Consider the following 18,128-nt stretch of genomic DNA (forward strand, 5'->3'; position numbering starts at 1 on the left):
CATTTTTTAAAGGTATTAAAAACATATTTACACTTAATAGAGATCTTTATTACTAAACAGTGCTTATAAATGAAATGGCATTGGAAGAGAGAAAGAGCTCTCTGAAGTCAGCCCCTGGGCTTGGGGAGATTGGCCTATAGAGCAGATATGATCTTCACTCATCACCAGAGCCATGATATCACCATTAAGACAATCAAAGTTTTTCTTGTGAGAGAACTCTCTCAAAATGGATGCTACATGATGAAATGGCCATTTGGATCCCAATGATGATAGCTCATCCAGCCTAGCCATCTTGCCAACCCTTCAAGAGAAATCTAGCCTCACTCCATCTCTTCTGTAGCTAAGTTCAGAGTTATTACAAGAACACATGATTATAACCCTCCACAAAACTCTGCAGATCTGAAAGCTAAGAATACCACCTGAGCCAGGAGATCCTATGCGTTATTGCTCTCTGACGGCATATCCTGGGAGATCATATCTAAGAAATTTTAGATCACTTTGCAAAATTAGATGAGTGAGCTTGACTAAGACAAAAGTGACGGATGAATCAAGAATCAAGAAAGTCTTCCCCTTAGCCAGAGATGTTTCCTAGGCTATTTTCCATGTGGGCTGACCCTATTTTTCATTGTTTGGCATTCCAAAGCTTTGTTTATTCACTCCTGCTTAATAAACCACTCTCCTTCACTTTTCCTTCTTATATCCTTCTATCTCATGGACTCCACAGCATCTATAAGATTGAAGGGGTAGCGTTCAGGCCCAGTTAAAATCTCCTCCTCCCAATTTTCCACTTGGTTGTGCAGCTGCCAGCAGCATATTTCATCTTGAAACAAAGACCACATAGATACCTGAACTAAGAGCATAGCCTCTCATCCGCCAGTCTTTTGAGGCAAGTATATTTTGATGAACAGCAACAGTGTCTGTCCTATCCAGAGGATTGAAAAAATAGAATTGATATTTTTTTATCAAGAGAGTAAGAATGTTCTTACAGTTTATAGAACCCTAGAGCTTCCAGATAAGGCCCCCCCATTGCAGTCCATCCTATCGCATGGACTTTTGATTAATATGTGGAGTTGAGCTGAGGATGGGGGCCAGCCTGGCAGAAGGCATCAGGCCCTTCGGGAGACTGCCATCTATCTGGCCCTTCTGGGAGCACGTGTGGAGGAGCTTAGCAGGGAGGGTGAAGGGAAGTTCCTCAAATGGCTATAGCTACAGCCCAGGTGGGGAAGATGAAATGATGTTACTGATTTATGCTAGGAATGAAGAGGTCTGCCTGATTTAAACACACAGCCAGGCACCCACATGTACACACAGTGGGGTTAATTTCAGAGCAACGTTTGACACTCATCCTCACAAATAACAAAACTTTAGATTACCAAATAATTCAGTGCTGGGACTCAATCTCTCTGTTGGAAAACAAAGCATACATCATTCTATTTTTTTGAGTTAATAAGCATTGAGAAGTGGTCAGGTTTTCTTTTCTTTTTCTTGTTTTTCACTGTGACATCCATTGACCTGCGCCTCACATCCTGTGTAAGATGCACAGAGTGCATCTTACTTAGAATAGCAACCATTCTGCCTTCAAGTCTATATGAGCACATATGTCCATAGAAAATTCAAGATGGCAAACAGATAATCTAGTGGTGTATTTGACCAAAGACTCAACCCACTTCCCTAATGCATATCAGAAATGACTCAAATTTTGCATATTTCTAAATTCCAATTTCCTGGGAACACCTCCGTGCAGAGAGGGCGTACTTTTTTTATATATAGCTCCTTCCCCTAAAGGGAAGTTGGATGCTGCTCTGGGTAGATAAAGGGGCAAGTTCTAGTTTTCCATAAAGCTGACGGAGCGGGAGTGTGGCCACTTTTGCAGCTTCCCATTCCCCTTTTTCTCCTATTTTCCTTATCCATATGTCTTCTTGTTTATATGATCACATTTCCAAATGCCTGGATCACAGAATGAGTTGAAGTTCCTTTTGGCCTTTCCCGGAGAATGTGCTTGCTCTCCTTCCTTCTCTCTTGTGTTGTCTTGTCTTCGGGTTTATTTTCCCCCACCATGGCAGGTCTGTCCAAAATGTGAGGTGCTTTCCCCTTTGTCTCCTTAGCACCTGGCATGGTTATGTGGCAGGCAGTATTGCACTTACTCGATCCTACCTCAAGTGTCCTGTCTTTTATTTCCCAAGCACACTATCTGGATAGGGTAGTTAAAGGTATGGTCTTCCTTCTTCTATTTTCCTATTGTCTTTGTGTGTGTGTTTGTGTATGAGCATAAAAGAGGAAATGTGTATATAAAAATGTATATACACCCCATAAGCATGGTGTCTAGAGGCTGCCGCATCCCTAGATTTGTCACAGCATCCGCTGCCCAGGGGGTCGGTTTTTGGTCACAAAGTAGTTGATATACTTGGAGTGTCATTCTTCCCCCTAGAGTGCTCAATCTGTTTGTGACATTACCATTGTGCTATTGTCCTTCCCTCCACATACACACATACACCCCTCACCCTTTCTACCCCATCTCATGTCACCCTGTCCATCCCGTATGGCCCCTGGTCCATCAGAATTACGATGCTGGAAACCAGGGTGTGTGGCCTGAGAAAAGAAGAGACCCCAGAGCAAGCTAAGAAATCTTAAGAAGTACATTCTATCACTGCTGTGTTCATCTATCCAACAATCATATATGGAGCACCACTAGTACTAGTACTGAGTACTAGATACCTGTGCCAGGCTCTGGAGAAAGAGGGGAAAAAAGACCCCTGAGCTCAGGGAGTGGATGGTCTACTTGTTTGGGGTTTGGTTTTTTTTTCCTTTTCAGGGAAGGCCTGACTTTGGTAAGTTTTATCTTTGAAGAGTATTCCCCACAGGCAAAGTAATGACTTCCATTTCAAACATTTACAGGAATTAGGTGGTACCTAATTCTCCCAACTGGCTTCGCTGCTCTAAGAATAAGTCTCAGTGATCAGATATGTGTGCTCCTAAAAGAGTCCAAGCTCCCTGAGGAGAAATCCCATGCCATACTCATCTTTTTATCCTCAAGCCCTTACACGGCACCTGGCTCAGTGGTTAAGGACACATACTCTGGAGTCAGACTGCCTGAGTTTGAATCCCAAGTCCAACACTTAACGAAATGGGTGACCTTGGGCAAGTTACTTAACCTTCCTTTACTTCAGAGTCTTTATAAAATGAGGATAACAAGACCAACCTCTCAGGGTTGGCATGAGGATTAAGTGAAATAACGAATGTAAAGTGCTTAGCACATGGGCAGGAAAGATGCTCAGTAAATGTTAGCTATGCTATTTTATCATCATATTCCTATTCCCACCCTTAATTTGGAGAAGGACTTTATTAGCCAGACTAATTTTTGAAATTTTAAAGAAAGAGGCTGAATTGGCTTTTAATAAGAGGTAACAACTGCTGTTTGAAACTTATGGAAAGGATTTTGGGGAAACATAAATGACTAAATGCTTTTCAACTGGGACATCTTTGCCAAATACAGCAAAGGTGTTGCTAGGGCCCATCAGATGGATGCCTGGTGGTGAGAAGCAAGCCTCCTCGCATTTTGCATGCCGGTCTTCAACTGAGAATAAAATCATTCCAGCATAAGAGAGTAGTACCTGTGAGCCTTTTTAAAATAGAGGAATCTTCAGGATGAATTAAATTTAATAATGTTACCATCTATTTGGTGGAAGTTTTTCCTACTGTCTGAAGTTTTTTTGTATCCATGAGTCTTAAGCGAGTCCTGTGAGGTTTTTTTAAGGGAGCAGATGTAATTTTACCCATTTGATTGGAAAAAGAAACTCAAGTCGAGGAACTTAAGTGGCTCATCCTGGGTCACACTTCCACAAGTGGCAGAACCAGGATTTGGATTTCCTGGCCTAATCCGTATTTCCAACGTTCTTCCTTCTATCACCATAAATCACCAAAATGTCACATGGTTTCCAATATTCTTCCTCCAAAACATGTCTTCCAAAATGACACCCTCACCAGGAAATGACACATTTTCTCTCTCCAAGCACCTGTTCTGATCTTTAGTTCCGAAAACATCACCATACCTTTAGTTAGATTAGGTCAATGAATCATAACATGCTTGAAAAGACAAATGTTTCTTGCCAAAATCTAGATCTGGGCGAAGCCCCCATCTGGCTGACTTTCTGATATAATGGATAGTAATTCTCAAAACAGAATTCAGAGACATGTACAATGCAAGTTCAGGACTTGTCAAAGTAGAGTATTTTACACTTCAGAGATGAACTGGCTTTTGTTCTTTGCCTTCCAGTTGCATTGGCAGAGACTAAAGCAACAACATTCACTCACCAAATATATTGAACTCCTTCTAAGTGCCAGGAAATGTGGATACCACACAGCAGAAGTGGTCCTCGCTCTCAAGTTGCCCTCAGTCTAGCAAAGAAGACACTAATAATACTAAAACATGTAATTCCAACAATGTGTGATGAGGGTTATGATGGGGAAGTCCAGGGTCATTTAGCAAGGAGACCCCCCAAACTTAGGCAGAGCCTTGTAGACCAGGATCATGGACTTTAACATAATAATGTGAGAAACTAACTGAAAGTTTTTAAAAGCAGGATAATGACTTGATATATGGCCAGGATCTGTCTGGCCATATTGTTGAAAAAGAGTTGAGGGGGAACATTTGGGGGCAAGGAGACCAATTAGGAGACCATTGCTGTTATCCAGGTAGAAGACGATGATGACCTTGTCTAGGGAAGTGACCATAGGGATGAAAAAGTCCAAGAGGACCAAAAGGAGAAACATAAAGGGATGGGGCATTTTGATATATGATGGGTGTATCACATAGCCCATCTGCCACTTACCTAAAAAATAAGTACCTTCAAGGATTCTCGAAGTCTTCTAGTCACACCTGATGCTGCCTCCAAGGGGGGCTTCTACATAGGCTTAAGCAGAAGGTTGAAGATAAAGTGGTCCCTTGTCATTTAAAGGGCACCATTTCTTTTGAAAAGCTTAGCCCTTCTCTAAACCTTAAAATTACATTATTTTGGCTCTCGCAAATGCCTGGTGTGAGTCCTTCCAGAGGGGATTGTTAATATCACTTGGGCTTTCTGAATTGTTGATGAGTTTCAGGGTTTGTGGAATTAATGAGCTTCCGTGGTGGATAAGGATGGGCATATGGCTTTAAGAAAGTCAGCAAGTGGCCTCTGAGGAGGCTGCATCATACTGGCTAACGGGGGTGAGATTATCCCAGAAGCAAATCTCTGGATGAGAGCAAACCTCATTCAACTCACAAGTACTCAAAATCCCTAGGAAACCCTGAAACTGATAGGACAGTGCAGACCCTCGGGGTATAACTTGGTCCGTTTGAAGAAACTAACTGTGGATAAAGCATTCCTGTTATTTCACATGTAGAACTTACTCTCCCCAGGAACACCTGCCCCTTCAAGCAGTTTCAGAGCAGCACAGGATGTGTGTGAAGGCACTAGGCACTGTGTGTGAAGAGGAGCGCACCAGAGCAGGAGTTCCCAAAGAGGGTTTTGTGGAATGGAATGTTCCACATTATTATAAATGGTTAAGGGGGAATAAAAGAGTTCTGAGGTCAAATTGGAAAATGTTCTGATAATCAAATAAGCAGGTCTCTTTATTGTAAGACATCTCAGGGCCTTTAATTATTAATATGCAGTGTGACTTTCTAGAATAAGAATATAGGATGCAGAGCAGCCTCTGGCCTAGTGGTTGAAGTTCGGCACACTTCGCTTTGGCAGCTCGGGTTCAGTTCCCTGGTGCAGAACCACACCATTTTGTCAGTAGCTGTGCTGTGGTGGCAGCTCACATAGAAGAGCTAGAATAATTTACAACCATAAGCAACTGTGTACTAGGGCTTTAGTCGGGGGGGAAAGGAAAAAATGCAGGAAGATTGGCAACAGATGTCAGCTTAGGGCAAATCTTCCCCTGCAAAACAAAACAAAAAAACACTACAGGTTAAAAAGAAAAAAAGAGTATAGGATACAATGTTTTCCAAACTTGTTTGACCACAGAAGCTTGTTTTTGAGGACCTACTAGAACTAGTATTCCACAAAATTCACTTTAAGAAGTATTATTTGAAATTATAAGACCCATTTCAGTGCTTCCTGGAACAAAGTAGGGTATAGATAAATAGAATATAAAATTATTGGGGGCAGAGGACATATCTTATCTCTATTTATCCCAGAATTAAGCCATGCCTGGCATCCAGTTGGTGCTAAGTAAAATTTGTTGAAATTAAGAACAAAATCTTCAAATTTGAAGTTGTTTTGACCTTCTCTATTGGGTCAGTTCTAGGAAGTTCTAGGAAGGACCTAGCAGATCATCTCATCCAAGCTTTCACTTTATAGATGAGGAAATTGAGACCAAAAGAGGAAAAGTCACTTTCCCAAGATCCTACAAGTCAGGTGGGAGGCACAAGAACCTAGGTCACCTGTCTCATTTGTGGATTTATTTCAGCAAATACAGATTGAGAAACTGCTATGTACAAGGCACTGGATTAGGTCCAAAGTTGCCTTTCTGGAGTTTACATTCTAATGAAGGAAGTAAGACATTAAACTAATGGCAAAATTAATAATTTAAGTATGCTAGGGGCAGTTGTTCTCAAAGAGAGGGACAGAGTAGAGTGCTAGCATGAAATGGTGAACATGGGCTGGGGCTTGAGGCTCTGAACCCACCTCGCTGCCTCCCACTGAACTGCATGTTGACCTCATGACCATATCACTGGGCTTTTCTCAGCTGTCTTTGGCAAAGTTTGTATTTATTAGGACCATAGCTTTTGACCCAAACGTTGAAACAACTTGGACTGGCAAAGTTATTTTCTGGTTTGTGAATTTCTTAGTGAAGTTATACAACGTTAAAACAATTAAATCCAATAATAGTAATAGCAGCTACCATTTGTTAAATGCCTGCTTATGTTACCAACTGTGCTAAATAATTAACATACATTACCTCATTAATCTTCTTGACAGCTTTTTCAATTAGGTATTACCTCCATTTTACAGATGAAAAGACTGAGGCTTAGAGACTTAAATAATTTGCCAGCTATCACACGGGTAGGAAGTAAAATGTTGGTGCTGGGATTTGAACCGAGGTCTTTCCAGTTCCAAAGTCCACATTCTATTACAACACATAGTTTTTATTAAAAATTTAGGATTAATTGGTGTGAAATCGGAACTTCCCTAGAAAATTAGGATCTGAAAAATATAACAAAAAGTTATTTAGTTTAGAAATAATATATGTAAAGTGTCTAGCACACTGTGAGCCATGGTAGACCTTCAGTATATGGCAACTATCTTTGTCATCACTGTCCTGAAGCATCTAAACCAGGGGTTGGCAAACCACAGCACACAGACCAGATCTAGCCCGTCACCTGTTTTTGTAAATCAAGTTTTATTGGAACACAACCATTTATAAACTGTGTGGCTGCTTTCAGGCTACAATGGCAGAGTTAGGTAATTGCAACAGAGACCGTATGGCTCACAAGCCTAAAATATTTATTATTTGGACCTTTACAGAAGTTTGCTGACTCTGATCTTGATAACTGCCTCAGTTTTCCATTTTGCCTTTCTATGAGCCCTACCTGAAGTTATGGGTACAACTTATGATACTATATGCTCTCTACTCAAAATAGAAGGTAAAGGTGAGTAGAAGATTCAGATATTGTACTCGAGCTGTATGTCAGGCTTCGTGTATTATGCATACTTTATCTTATTTAATCCGCCCAACAACCTCATTTTATAAATAGGCTCAAAGAAAATAAATAAGACACCTGGATCATACAGCCACTGAGTGGCAGAGGCAGCCTTTGATCTGGCTTCCAAACTTGTGCTCTAACACAAGAGATGTTCTTTGCATCTTGCAAGAAACTACATCTTGGAGCAAGAGAAAGCAATCTACTACCATTCTTACCCGTTGGACCCTACTTCCTCTAAGACCGATTTAAAAGACAAATGAGACTTAATTGAAAGGAAGTCCCAGCCAATGAACAAAAATGTCAATGGGACGAATCGAGGAAAGAGCGCATCTGTAATCGTTTCGATCAGGAAGGGTGGCTGATGTTGGCTACCAGGTCAGAAGGCCTGGGTGTTCACCTACACCTCACAGCTCTGCTCCTGCCTTTACAACTGCTTTCTGGGTCCCTGTTGGGGTGTCTATGCTGGTGGTTTCCCACCTTTAGCAACAGGCTTCTACTAAACTTCTGGAGAAATCCTTCCTGGGTGTGGAGTGTGCACTCAATAAATGGTTATTCCTTTGAATGGAAAACACAGTGGCCAGACTGATTGATGGGTTGCTGTGTTGAACACCTCAAATATAAATGAACATGTTCTTTTCTTTTACTTTGCAATAACAGCCAACTATCAAAAGTCCTTAAAACACTGAAGTTTTAGATTCTAAGTGATCCACCCTTTAGTGAGCGCCTGCCTCAGCCTGGGTGTTGTACTGGACAGTTACATTCACATTGGTCCCATTTCAGAATAATGGGTCAATTTTCAGTTATTTCATGGCAGAAAATTCCATTTGTAGCCATATTTGTAGCAGTGTGCTCCTCATGATGATAAAACAAATTAAGCTTTATAGATGACAGAGTGCTTTCACATCCACGCCTTTCCCTGAGACCGAGCAGGGGCAGAGAGAAGATATGGCAGGCAGGCCAGTCAGAGGTGCTTTGTGATAGCCCTTCTGAGAAAGAGGTTGGTGGGTTCGTTAAAATAAGGACTTGAATGAAAACCAGGTGGCAAAATAGAAGCCAAAGTGAACCGTGTAACTTAACAGATTCTCAAACATAGATTTCTGAGCCACAGACTCGGAGAGAGAGGTTTAAAAAGGTGGTAATCAACAACCTGTAAATCCCTTGAATGATAATAATAACTCCCTGCCACATGATGATGGTCAAAGCAGAACCAAGGCAGAGTCTAAACATTGCCTGACCCTCCTGGATTAAATCATCCGCAGCCTCTCAGACAGACGGCCACACCTGTGCAGGGTCCCCACCATATTTTGTACATTTCCTTTAGGGAGCTTAGCAATGAAACATTTTGCCTCCACATATCTATCTCCTGTGTTAGGCTGCATGCTCCTCAAGAATAGGAACTAGGTCTTATTCATCTCTGTGCCTCCAGTGCCGGCCCAGAGAAAGTGCTTAATAAATGACGGATAGGCAGACAGATGTACAGGTGAACAAAATTAGGGAAGAGCAGCCTGCCCGTGCCTGCATTTGCAATCACAGAAAACCTAATTAGGCTCTCTCGTGACCGCCATTAGGGCTTCTCTGGGTGCAGAGCCCTCCTGTTAGTGGCTATACATAAGATGGGAAGAAAAAGATCCAAGGACTCTTCTCAAAGTGAAGACAGTTGTTTAGGAGAAAATAGGACAAAATAAACGAAGAGCCTAAGGTCCAGTACCGTTGACCTAGTAACAAGAGCTGGAAAAAGTCTGGCCATTTAGAGTGAGACCTGGAAGAGCTGAGGGGACACGAGGAGCAAACCAAGAGATGATTCCTTTGTTCCCAACATCCACCAGAGACAGGAAAAACACCCAAGAGCGAACAGGGAGCAAGGATCAGGCGAAATCTCCGTTGGTCAGATCCTGACAGGCCAGCAGCCACTGACTCCCACTCTAGAATCCCAGTCACTTTTGAAAGAAGGGATTTTAGAGGCAGAAGGTGTGGGTTTCGGACCTATCCCTGCCGCTTCCTGACTGTGTCACTTCCTGACTGTGCAGCCTTAAGGAGTCCTTTTACCTCCAAGTCTCAGTTATCTTCTCGGGGGAAGTGGCAGTTCCTAATGATACCGGCCTCCCTGGGTGCTGAGGGCATCAATGTGCTGATGGATGTGAAAGCATTTTTTGAGTTGGCAGGTGGAGTGTGAGTGTGCGCTACTGCACTTGGCTGTGGACGAGCAGACCTTGATTCTGTGTGCTTTGCCTTGCAGAGGGTTGCCCTGGGTTGTGCAATGGCAATGGCAGATGTACCTTGGATCTGAATGGGTGGCACTGCGTCTGCCAGCTGGGCTGGAGAGGAGCTGGCTGTGACACATCCATGGAAACCGCCTGTGGTGACAGCAAAGACAACGATGGAGGTAAGGCTTTGGTACCCATGGGCCCCATGCAGTTCCAAGTCTGGAGGGAGGTACAGGGTGGAGGGTGGGCATTACTGAGTTAACAGGCCATCAACACACCAGCTGTCCAGTCAAGGAGGCCTGCAGGGTATACATAAAACTGCACATGTGGTCTACAGAATGGAGTGCCTATCACTAGTTGTTCCATTTGAATTAATTAAAATTAACTAACGTAAATAAAATTAATTACCATCCAACAGCAGTGCAGGAAAGGCATATGGAAGAAAGAATTTTCTAACAATTCAATAGTGGAATGAGTTGCCTGGCAAAGTTATCAGATCCCTGGAAGTAGACAAGAAGAGGCCATCCAATTCTGTTTCACAGAAAGTGGCAGAAAGGGTGCTTCTCTGGGGGAGAGAGGTTGAGTTACCTTTGGTCAAGGTCCCTTCTCTTCTGATTGGTGGTAACCCTCAAGCACACTGGGGGCCACCTTTGTCCCCACACTCTCTGTCCCTGTGGGTTTGTAAAAGGATTTGTAATTTGTCTTTGCTGTTGGATTTTTTTCAAGTGCTGGACAGTCAAAACCCCTAAGGAAGGGAGGCCTAGTCTTGTGGAACGTTTATTAGCTAAGAGTGAAGAGACCAGCATTCTAATCCCAATTCTGTCTTTGATTCCCTGTATATCCTTAAGCAAGCTACTTAATGTCTCTGGACCTCATGCTCCCTATTTATAAAATGAGGCAGTTGGATCTTGAGGACCATTCCAGTCCTTATATTAGTCCTAGAATTAGCCTTCATCTTTCTGTTGTGTAAACTTGGATAAATAGAACCATAATGTGCTCTACTTTTCCGCTGGGAAGATGGGTTGACTCTACCGATCTCAGGGAGTATTAGGAGAATAAAAAGATAGAAATATGAAAAAAAAATTGAAACAGTTAACCTTCCTTTCTAACATTGGCCTAGTCCAAATGTGTTTATGCAGCCCCCTCTTGTTTATATCAAGGGACTTTCTGGTATTCCCCACAGAATAGAAAATCAACAGGTCAGAAACCTAGCATCTCAGGCTGTGGGGATTTTCTACTTTGACTGATTCTACAATCTCAGAACAGAATGAAGATTCAAAGGCCACGTGTGTGCTATTGTGATTGCTCTGGTTTATTTGCCTTGAGTTGGCCCCAGCAACCTGCAAAAGCCTATCTCAGACCACTGATCTTTGTCTTAGCCAGCTTTCAGTCCTTCTCCCTGCTGCCTGCACCCAGGAGGTGGTCCAGCCTATGCACCCAGGCCTGGGCTCCATGGAGTAATTGTCAACAAGGAGCTCGTGGGGTTGGGCCTTGATAGCCAGGCAGAGACAGCAGGTCCATGTTGTCCTCCCGAGATCTCACAGGGTTGAAATGTCCCTTAATCAGTCTGAAACTTGGGGAGTTCAGTAAGTCCTGTGATCCATAAATATCCAGACGTCCAGTTATGGGGCACCTCCCTAGGCCAGGCACAGAGATCAGTAAGTCCTATCCCTGTGCTCCAGGAACTCAAATGAGAAAGAAAGGCCCAAAGTTAAGTGCTGATGGACAGCGATAAGTACTGTTGTAGAGTTATATATTGGTTGTTGGGAGTAGAAAAACAATTCATCAAGAAGGTGATACTTGAGTAGGTAGGCATTCTCTGGAAGGAAAAAGGCTTTTCATTTAGAGAGATCATTGTGGGCAAAGCAGGGAAGGGCACCAAGTATCCCAGTCTTCAGGCAAGGTAAAGGATGATAATACTGCCCTTCAAAGGGAAGAGATGCCAGCCTAAATTATCCACATAATTTCCTCATCATTCCCCTTCATCTTGCCTGTGTAGACACAATTCCAATGACCAACAGTAAATTCATGTAAATAGAAGAGAAGGGGAGAAGAGCCACACCAGGAAGTTATTCCTTTCTCAAGAATCTAGGGTCGTGGCCAAAGTCTTCAAACAGCTGTTGAACATCTGGGCAGCGAAGGATCTGAATGTCCTTAAGAAATGTGGGGAGAGGGTGCACTCCCCCAAACACACATGTAAGGTTATAAAACAAGTTTCATCTGTTCCCTCATATGAAATGCAATACCAGTGTGTCCTCTGTTTACCGTCCTTCAGAGCCAGCCTTCCCAGCATAAGAGCTCACTGGTGTTTACATGGGTGTGGACACACAGGAGCCTAAAGCCCCACAGCTTTGGTAGGGGAAAGATTTTTTTGTCATAGGAAATAGGACTGATCCAGATCCCAAGGGAATGGAGCCTCCTCCGGCTGCTCTGAGGGATGAACCAGCAGGAACTAGAAAAGAACAATCTGAAAACCCCTAATTGTAGGAGAACATACCTCTTACATTTATGGAGCATGTTATAGATTGTAATGAACTTTTACATAATTTTAGCAAAGTATATACAAACAATAGCACTGTAACCTGAGTTCATTCACTCACTCAAGAAATGTTAACTGAATGTCTGCTCTGTGTTGGTCCCTGTCCTGGGTTCTGGGGCTTCAGAGATGACTAAGACACAGTCCCCACCCTTGTGAAGTTCACGTTTTGTAGGGAGGGAGAAACAGCACTGAATTACAATGCAGTGGGATAATAGCTGTGCTGGAGGAGCATTCACTCCTTCAGCTGATATTATCAAATGCCTGGGTGCCCTACTGGAAACTGTGATATGGTCCCTGTCCTATGGTGCTTCTGGTCTAGCTGGGAAGACATCCCATGGATCATCAAGATTGGGAAGACAACTACCTGTGAGACCAGATTGTTCAGAGAACTTGGCCTTGGGTTCTCAATCATGAAATGAGGAAACATCTCACCTCAGGGCCCTCTCCACCCGTTTGGGGAGCTAAGGGGAAGGCACAGAGGGTCCCTGCTTTGCAGGGTGGCGCAGGTGAAACAGCTGTAGAGGGTAGACTGTCCCCAGGTGCTGGAAGGGGCAAGGCTATCCTCCCTGGCCTCTCCATCACTCTGGGTCTTGGCCAAATGGGGACAGTTTTAGTGGAGGGAGAAACAGGGCAGGCTATACAAGGCAACACAAGAGTGAGCCGTATTTAGCACTTGGCTGTTTTCAGTTCAGTCATGCACACATTTTTGGGGCTCTTGCTGTCTGCAGGGCACCATGCTCCTTTCTGAGGGGAAATAAAGACCAATAAACACGGCCCAGTCTTTCTCTCTCAGGAAGCTCACAGTCATTTGGAAGAAATTGTTATCCAAACAACTAAATCTAATGGAAGTAGAATGAAATAAGTGCCTTTATTCCAACCATGAAGTGGGATATGGCATAATCCCAGATAAATAAGTCAAGGTGGAGGGAAAAAATGTCTCGCTGAGTGATTGTTCTTGGCTGATGTGACTCAGGGGCTCGCAGAAGGAATTAGCAGAGTTTAATGTCAAGTAACAGGACTGGGAGAGACAGAGAACATCGACTTCAGCCCTTCTACTCCTCTGCATGTTACAGACAGGGAAAGTGGAGCCCAGAGAGGGGACGTGACATCACACACGTCACAGTCACACAGAAAGTCGTTAACACCACCTGGACTAGGACCCGAGATTCTTGAGCCACTCCACGTGGCCTTGTGAACCTAGGGCACTTCCACACCTCCTGGGGATTTATCTGCCTCCTAGAAATGTAATGCGAGCCCTCACTTGAATTTAAATAGACGACAACAGTACCATAAAGCAGACCAGAGGATGAGAATGATAATTTATATGTCAAAGCAGTTGTGCATCCCCCCAACAAGACTGGGAGGCAGGTACTATTATCATACTATTTCCTTATGATGAGGAAACTGGGGCTTAGCGAGCGGAAGTGTTTGCCCAGGTCACACAGCTGGCAGGTGGCAGATGCTGCCATGGTCCATGAGGTCTGGCCACATTAGAGCTTTTCAGTGTGCCCAGACCTCAGATTCATGGCACCATCGTAAACCCAACTGTGGCTCTTGAAGTCATTTGAGAACTCCTGGTTTCTCTTCTTTCCCAATTTGCTAGGCTTAAAGGAATCCTTTCCAAATTAAACTTGAATTTCAAGCTTCATTAAGAATGCTATTGCAGTGTTTTTAAACTGTGAGACCAAAAAAAAAAAGAAAGTTACACAATATGGCTGAGTTGGGCTTAGCTTTATTGGTTTGTTTTTGTTTTCATTTATGGTTGTTGTCTAGATTTAAAAGCAGGAAACAGATCCTGAATGGGACTAAGTGACTCCCAGTTTCCTGATCCTCTGTCAGGGCTGCCCAGTCAATCTGGCATGCCTCCAGATCTCACCTAGAGCGCTGGTTGGTGAGAGGGACCAGCAAGGCAGGCAGTTCCTGAGGCCGTGACTCACCACTCAGTGTGAATTCCTCTGTGTGCCCCACTTAACGAAGAAGATGTGCCCTATTCATATAGTACCCTTTATGAAGCCCTTTATGAAGTGCTGTCATATGCATCTTCTCATTTGTTACACACTGACCCTCTGATGAGGGTGTTCATTTCATCCCTATTTCAGAGATGGTGAAACTGTGGCCCAAAGGTGCTAAGTGATTATAAAATGAGAATAATAATGCATACCTTCAGGGCTGCTGTGAGGATCCCAGGTGATATATTTAAAGTGCCTGAGAGGCAACATAGCACAATGATTCAAAGTGCAGGATCTGTACCCAGATTGTCTGGATTCAAATCCTGGCTCTCCCATGGCTGGCTGCATGACCTTGAGTAAGTTACTCACCTTCTCTAAGCCTCAGTTCGTCACCTGCAAATATCAGTTCTCTTTCTCCTGCTCCTGTCCACCTGTAATCACAGAAGCATGATGTTTATTATAAAATAAATATATGTTCATATGTAAATAATTATTTTTAAAAATTGGAATTATGCTTTCTATAAAATTTTATACTCTACTTTTTTCACTTACAATTATAATGTATTTCTCCATACAATAATGTATTTTGACCTTTTTCATCTCTTGGTTAAAATTTGTATTCCAAACTGTTACATGCTCATTGCGAGAAGGAAAAAAATTCAAATGTACATAAAGGAAAATGATAGCCATTGTTTAGAGAGCATCCATAAGGGCCAGGCACTATACTGGACACTCTGAGCATATGTCTCCAGCCCTTTACAATAAACTTGCAAGGCAGACATTTACATGCAGGGAAACTGAGGCTTAGCGAGCTGAAGTGGTTTACCCCAAGTCACACAGTGGATCGGTGGGAGAGCTAAGATTAGAATGGAACCGATGTTTAAAGAAGAAGCCAGAGTAAAAAATTCACTGGAATTTAAACAACTAGATCCCTTTTGATAAAGAATCTTTAAGCAGCTTCAAGGTGTAATAATCTCTTTAGGTGCCGTTGGCCCCACAAAAAACGATCGTGGATTGCAATACAGATATTAATAGATGCAACATGGGAGGAGAAATTTCAAGAAAACTGAGAACAAAGTTCTCTGTCCTCCGTCCTCCTGCCCGTCTCCCATTGCTGGAATGGAGAATTCACATCAAGCCGTAGAATTTGGTCACCCTTCAGACTATCTCTAAACCATGTTTCTTGTGATAAGAGACAAGAGAGAAATTGACCTTTAAAAATCTTGTGTTCCAAGGGGCAGATAAAGATTTTGCAAGCCTTTCATAGAAGGCACAGAATTTATTACAGCAAATGACAAAAACTTCTCCCAGATGTGTACAGAAGGGGAGGCACATTCCACCCTCCCCCTCCAGGGCCTCCCCGGACGCTGCTCACAGCCTGCTGTAAAGCAGTTCTGTGGCCAGACCGCAGACAACAGCAGGACGAGATTGGCTGATGGGCTGTTGAGCCAGGGAAGGCGTTAAGCCTGCAGAGAGATAGATGGACTTGTTATACACTGTCCACTGGACCATCAGTTTCAGGAACCATGCAAACAACTGTGATACTAAGAGTTGACTAGTCCACAAATTTCCCAAACCGGCTCCCAGCTCTGTTCTTTCGGCTCATTCGTGGCCATTCTTCTAGTCTCAGTTTAAGCATTTTCTCTTCCAGAAAATATTGCAGCCCCTAGCCTGAGTTGGGTTCCCACCTTTGGGCATCCACAGTCCCCTCTGCTTCCTTCTTTCCCAGCACTCTCTTGTCTGTCTGACCCACAACACTGAATCCTTTGGAGGCAGTAACTCTGTTTTCTTCCTCTCTGTCTAGTGCCTAGCACAGGGCCTGCCAGCCACATGACAGGCACTCAATGAATAAAACAGACCTGTCCTGTCTCCTTTCTCAGGAGAGGAATGAGCTCTTCCCTGGAATCACACCCCACAGCCCTCGATGGCTCCTGCCAAACAGATTGAGCTGTTTGATTTGAGATCCTCACACAATCATTCATTCACTTTTTCATTCATTCAACAAATATGATGTCAGTGTGTGCAAGGCACTCTGCTATGCATTTGGGGTACAGAAATAAACAAGTCAGTTCCTGCCCACTGTGGAGGGGGAGACAGGGCTGGGGAAACCAGAATTTCCAAAGCCTTGATAGAGAAAGCGATATAGACTGTGGAAGAGTGCCTAGCACCTGGATTTGGAGAAAGATAAGGGACCAAATTCCCAACTTTGCCACCGCAGTAGCACTATGACATTGGGTAAATCATTCAACCTGAGCTGTGCCCTCATTTGTAAAGATGAGAAGGCTAGCTGAGCCACCACCTCCAATAGAATTCTCATGCACACCTTTCACTTTGTGTGAAAGTTTCAGCAGGCCAGCCATCAGGGCAAATGGGCCTGTGGCAGAGAAAGGTCAGGAGGTGGCTGTCCCACAGGTTAGCCCCGAGAGGCTGCCCATCTACTCTCCACCTAACTAATTAGGTTGCTGACATCAGAGAGGGAGATCAGTCCCCCAAGGTTCCACCACTCACTGGCAGCTGTTAAGATCACAAAACGAACAGAAAGCCACTGCTAGTCAGGACTGTAACTGATGGCAGAGGACTTCACCCATTCCTGTGCCCAAGCACTTGTCTGCAGAGGGGACTCCAGGGAAGAGCCACAGGCTTGGGAAGGACACCAAAATTTCTTTCATTGAATTACTCACTTACTCTTTACAACCCAGGACCTTTCAGCAGTCCTGAGAGGCTGGCAGAACTTATTATCCTGGTTTTACTGAATAAGTTGCATCTCAGACCTATGAAGGGATGTGGCCAAGGTCTCAAGGCTAGAAACCCAGGGAAGGTACTGGGGCATCAGGCTTCTGGTCTGCATTTTCTCCCACATAACCCTCTCCCTAGCTGTCAAGGCCAATTGACACCCATCAGCAGGGGAGGCACTGAGAAGGGATGCAAGAGGAAATGGCATGGCGCTCATCAAGTTGGTAGCATATAGATGGAAATGTTAGCAGAAGCCAGTGCTTCATGCACCATGCAGTGTTTCAGCACTGGAGGGCTTCAGGTTCGAGGGCCACAAGTACATGAACCACTTTGGAATGTTTCTTTAGTGCCCAGACACCTGGCCCCTTTTTTCCTTTTTTTCCCTCCCTTCCTTTCTTCTTTTCTTTTATCTTTCTTTTCAATCTCTATTCTGCCTTTCTCCTTCTCCCTTTCCTTTGCCCTCCACCAGAGGCACTGCTGACCCCTCCCAGCCTCCAGGAGCCTGAATGGCCTCTGACACTTTCTTCTGCCCCTCTCCACTTTCACCAGGAGAAGGAGGAGGCCTTCAGAACTGTGAGGAAAAAGGAAATTTCTGGGGGAAAAAAATATTCTTTCCCAAAAGTTGGGATTTAGAGTTCAGGAGAGTTTTATTGAAAATTTTAAGGAAATAGAGGAAAATCCTCTCTATTTTTCTAGTGGCTTTTTTCTGCTGCCATAAGGAGAGTCTCTCAATGGGAATAGCAAATATATGGAACATGGCCAACTTGCGTGTAATATACAATTAAGTGAGATATAAAGTGCTTGGAAAATGTAAATGTTTCAAAACTAGCCAAGACCAGAGCATCCCGAAAACTCTATGTTGATGTTTCTAGTCTACCCCAAAATTTACTTTTCTGTCCCGAAAGCATACTTTTTCCTTTTACTACTACTCTTCTAAAATTTGTCATCTATGCCTAAGAAAAGGAAACTGTGGAAGAGTCTCGCTTCCTGTAGAGCAGCCATCTGCCCTGTTTCAG

General features: G+C 43.6%; 1 protein-coding gene across 8 annotated transcripts in view; it reads left to right on the plus strand.

Annotated features, from left to right (window-relative positions):
* The window catches only part of TENM4 (teneurin transmembrane protein 4), a 728,135-nt gene that overhangs the window by 613,997 nt on the left and 96,010 nt on the right, over positions 1-18,128 (plus strand). For 6 of the 8 annotated variants that reach the window (XM_070490574.1, XM_070490568.1, XM_070490572.1 and 3 more), the window contains 2 exons: positions 2,184-2,210; positions 9,924-10,070. In XM_070490574.1, the coding sequence (XP_070346675.1) occupies positions 2,184-2,210; positions 9,924-10,070 (174 nt within the window). The remainder of the gene's footprint in view (positions 1-2,183; positions 2,211-9,923; positions 10,071-18,128) is intronic. The other 2 variants (XM_044753286.2, XM_070490573.1) reach the window with 1 other exon arrangement.

Source organism: Equus asinus, chromosome 20 (genome assembly GCF_041296235.1).
Source record: "Equus asinus isolate D_3611 breed Donkey chromosome 20, EquAss-T2T_v2, whole genome shotgun sequence".
In the NCBI taxonomy this organism is placed as follows: Eukaryota; Metazoa; Chordata; class Mammalia; order Perissodactyla; family Equidae; genus Equus; species Equus asinus.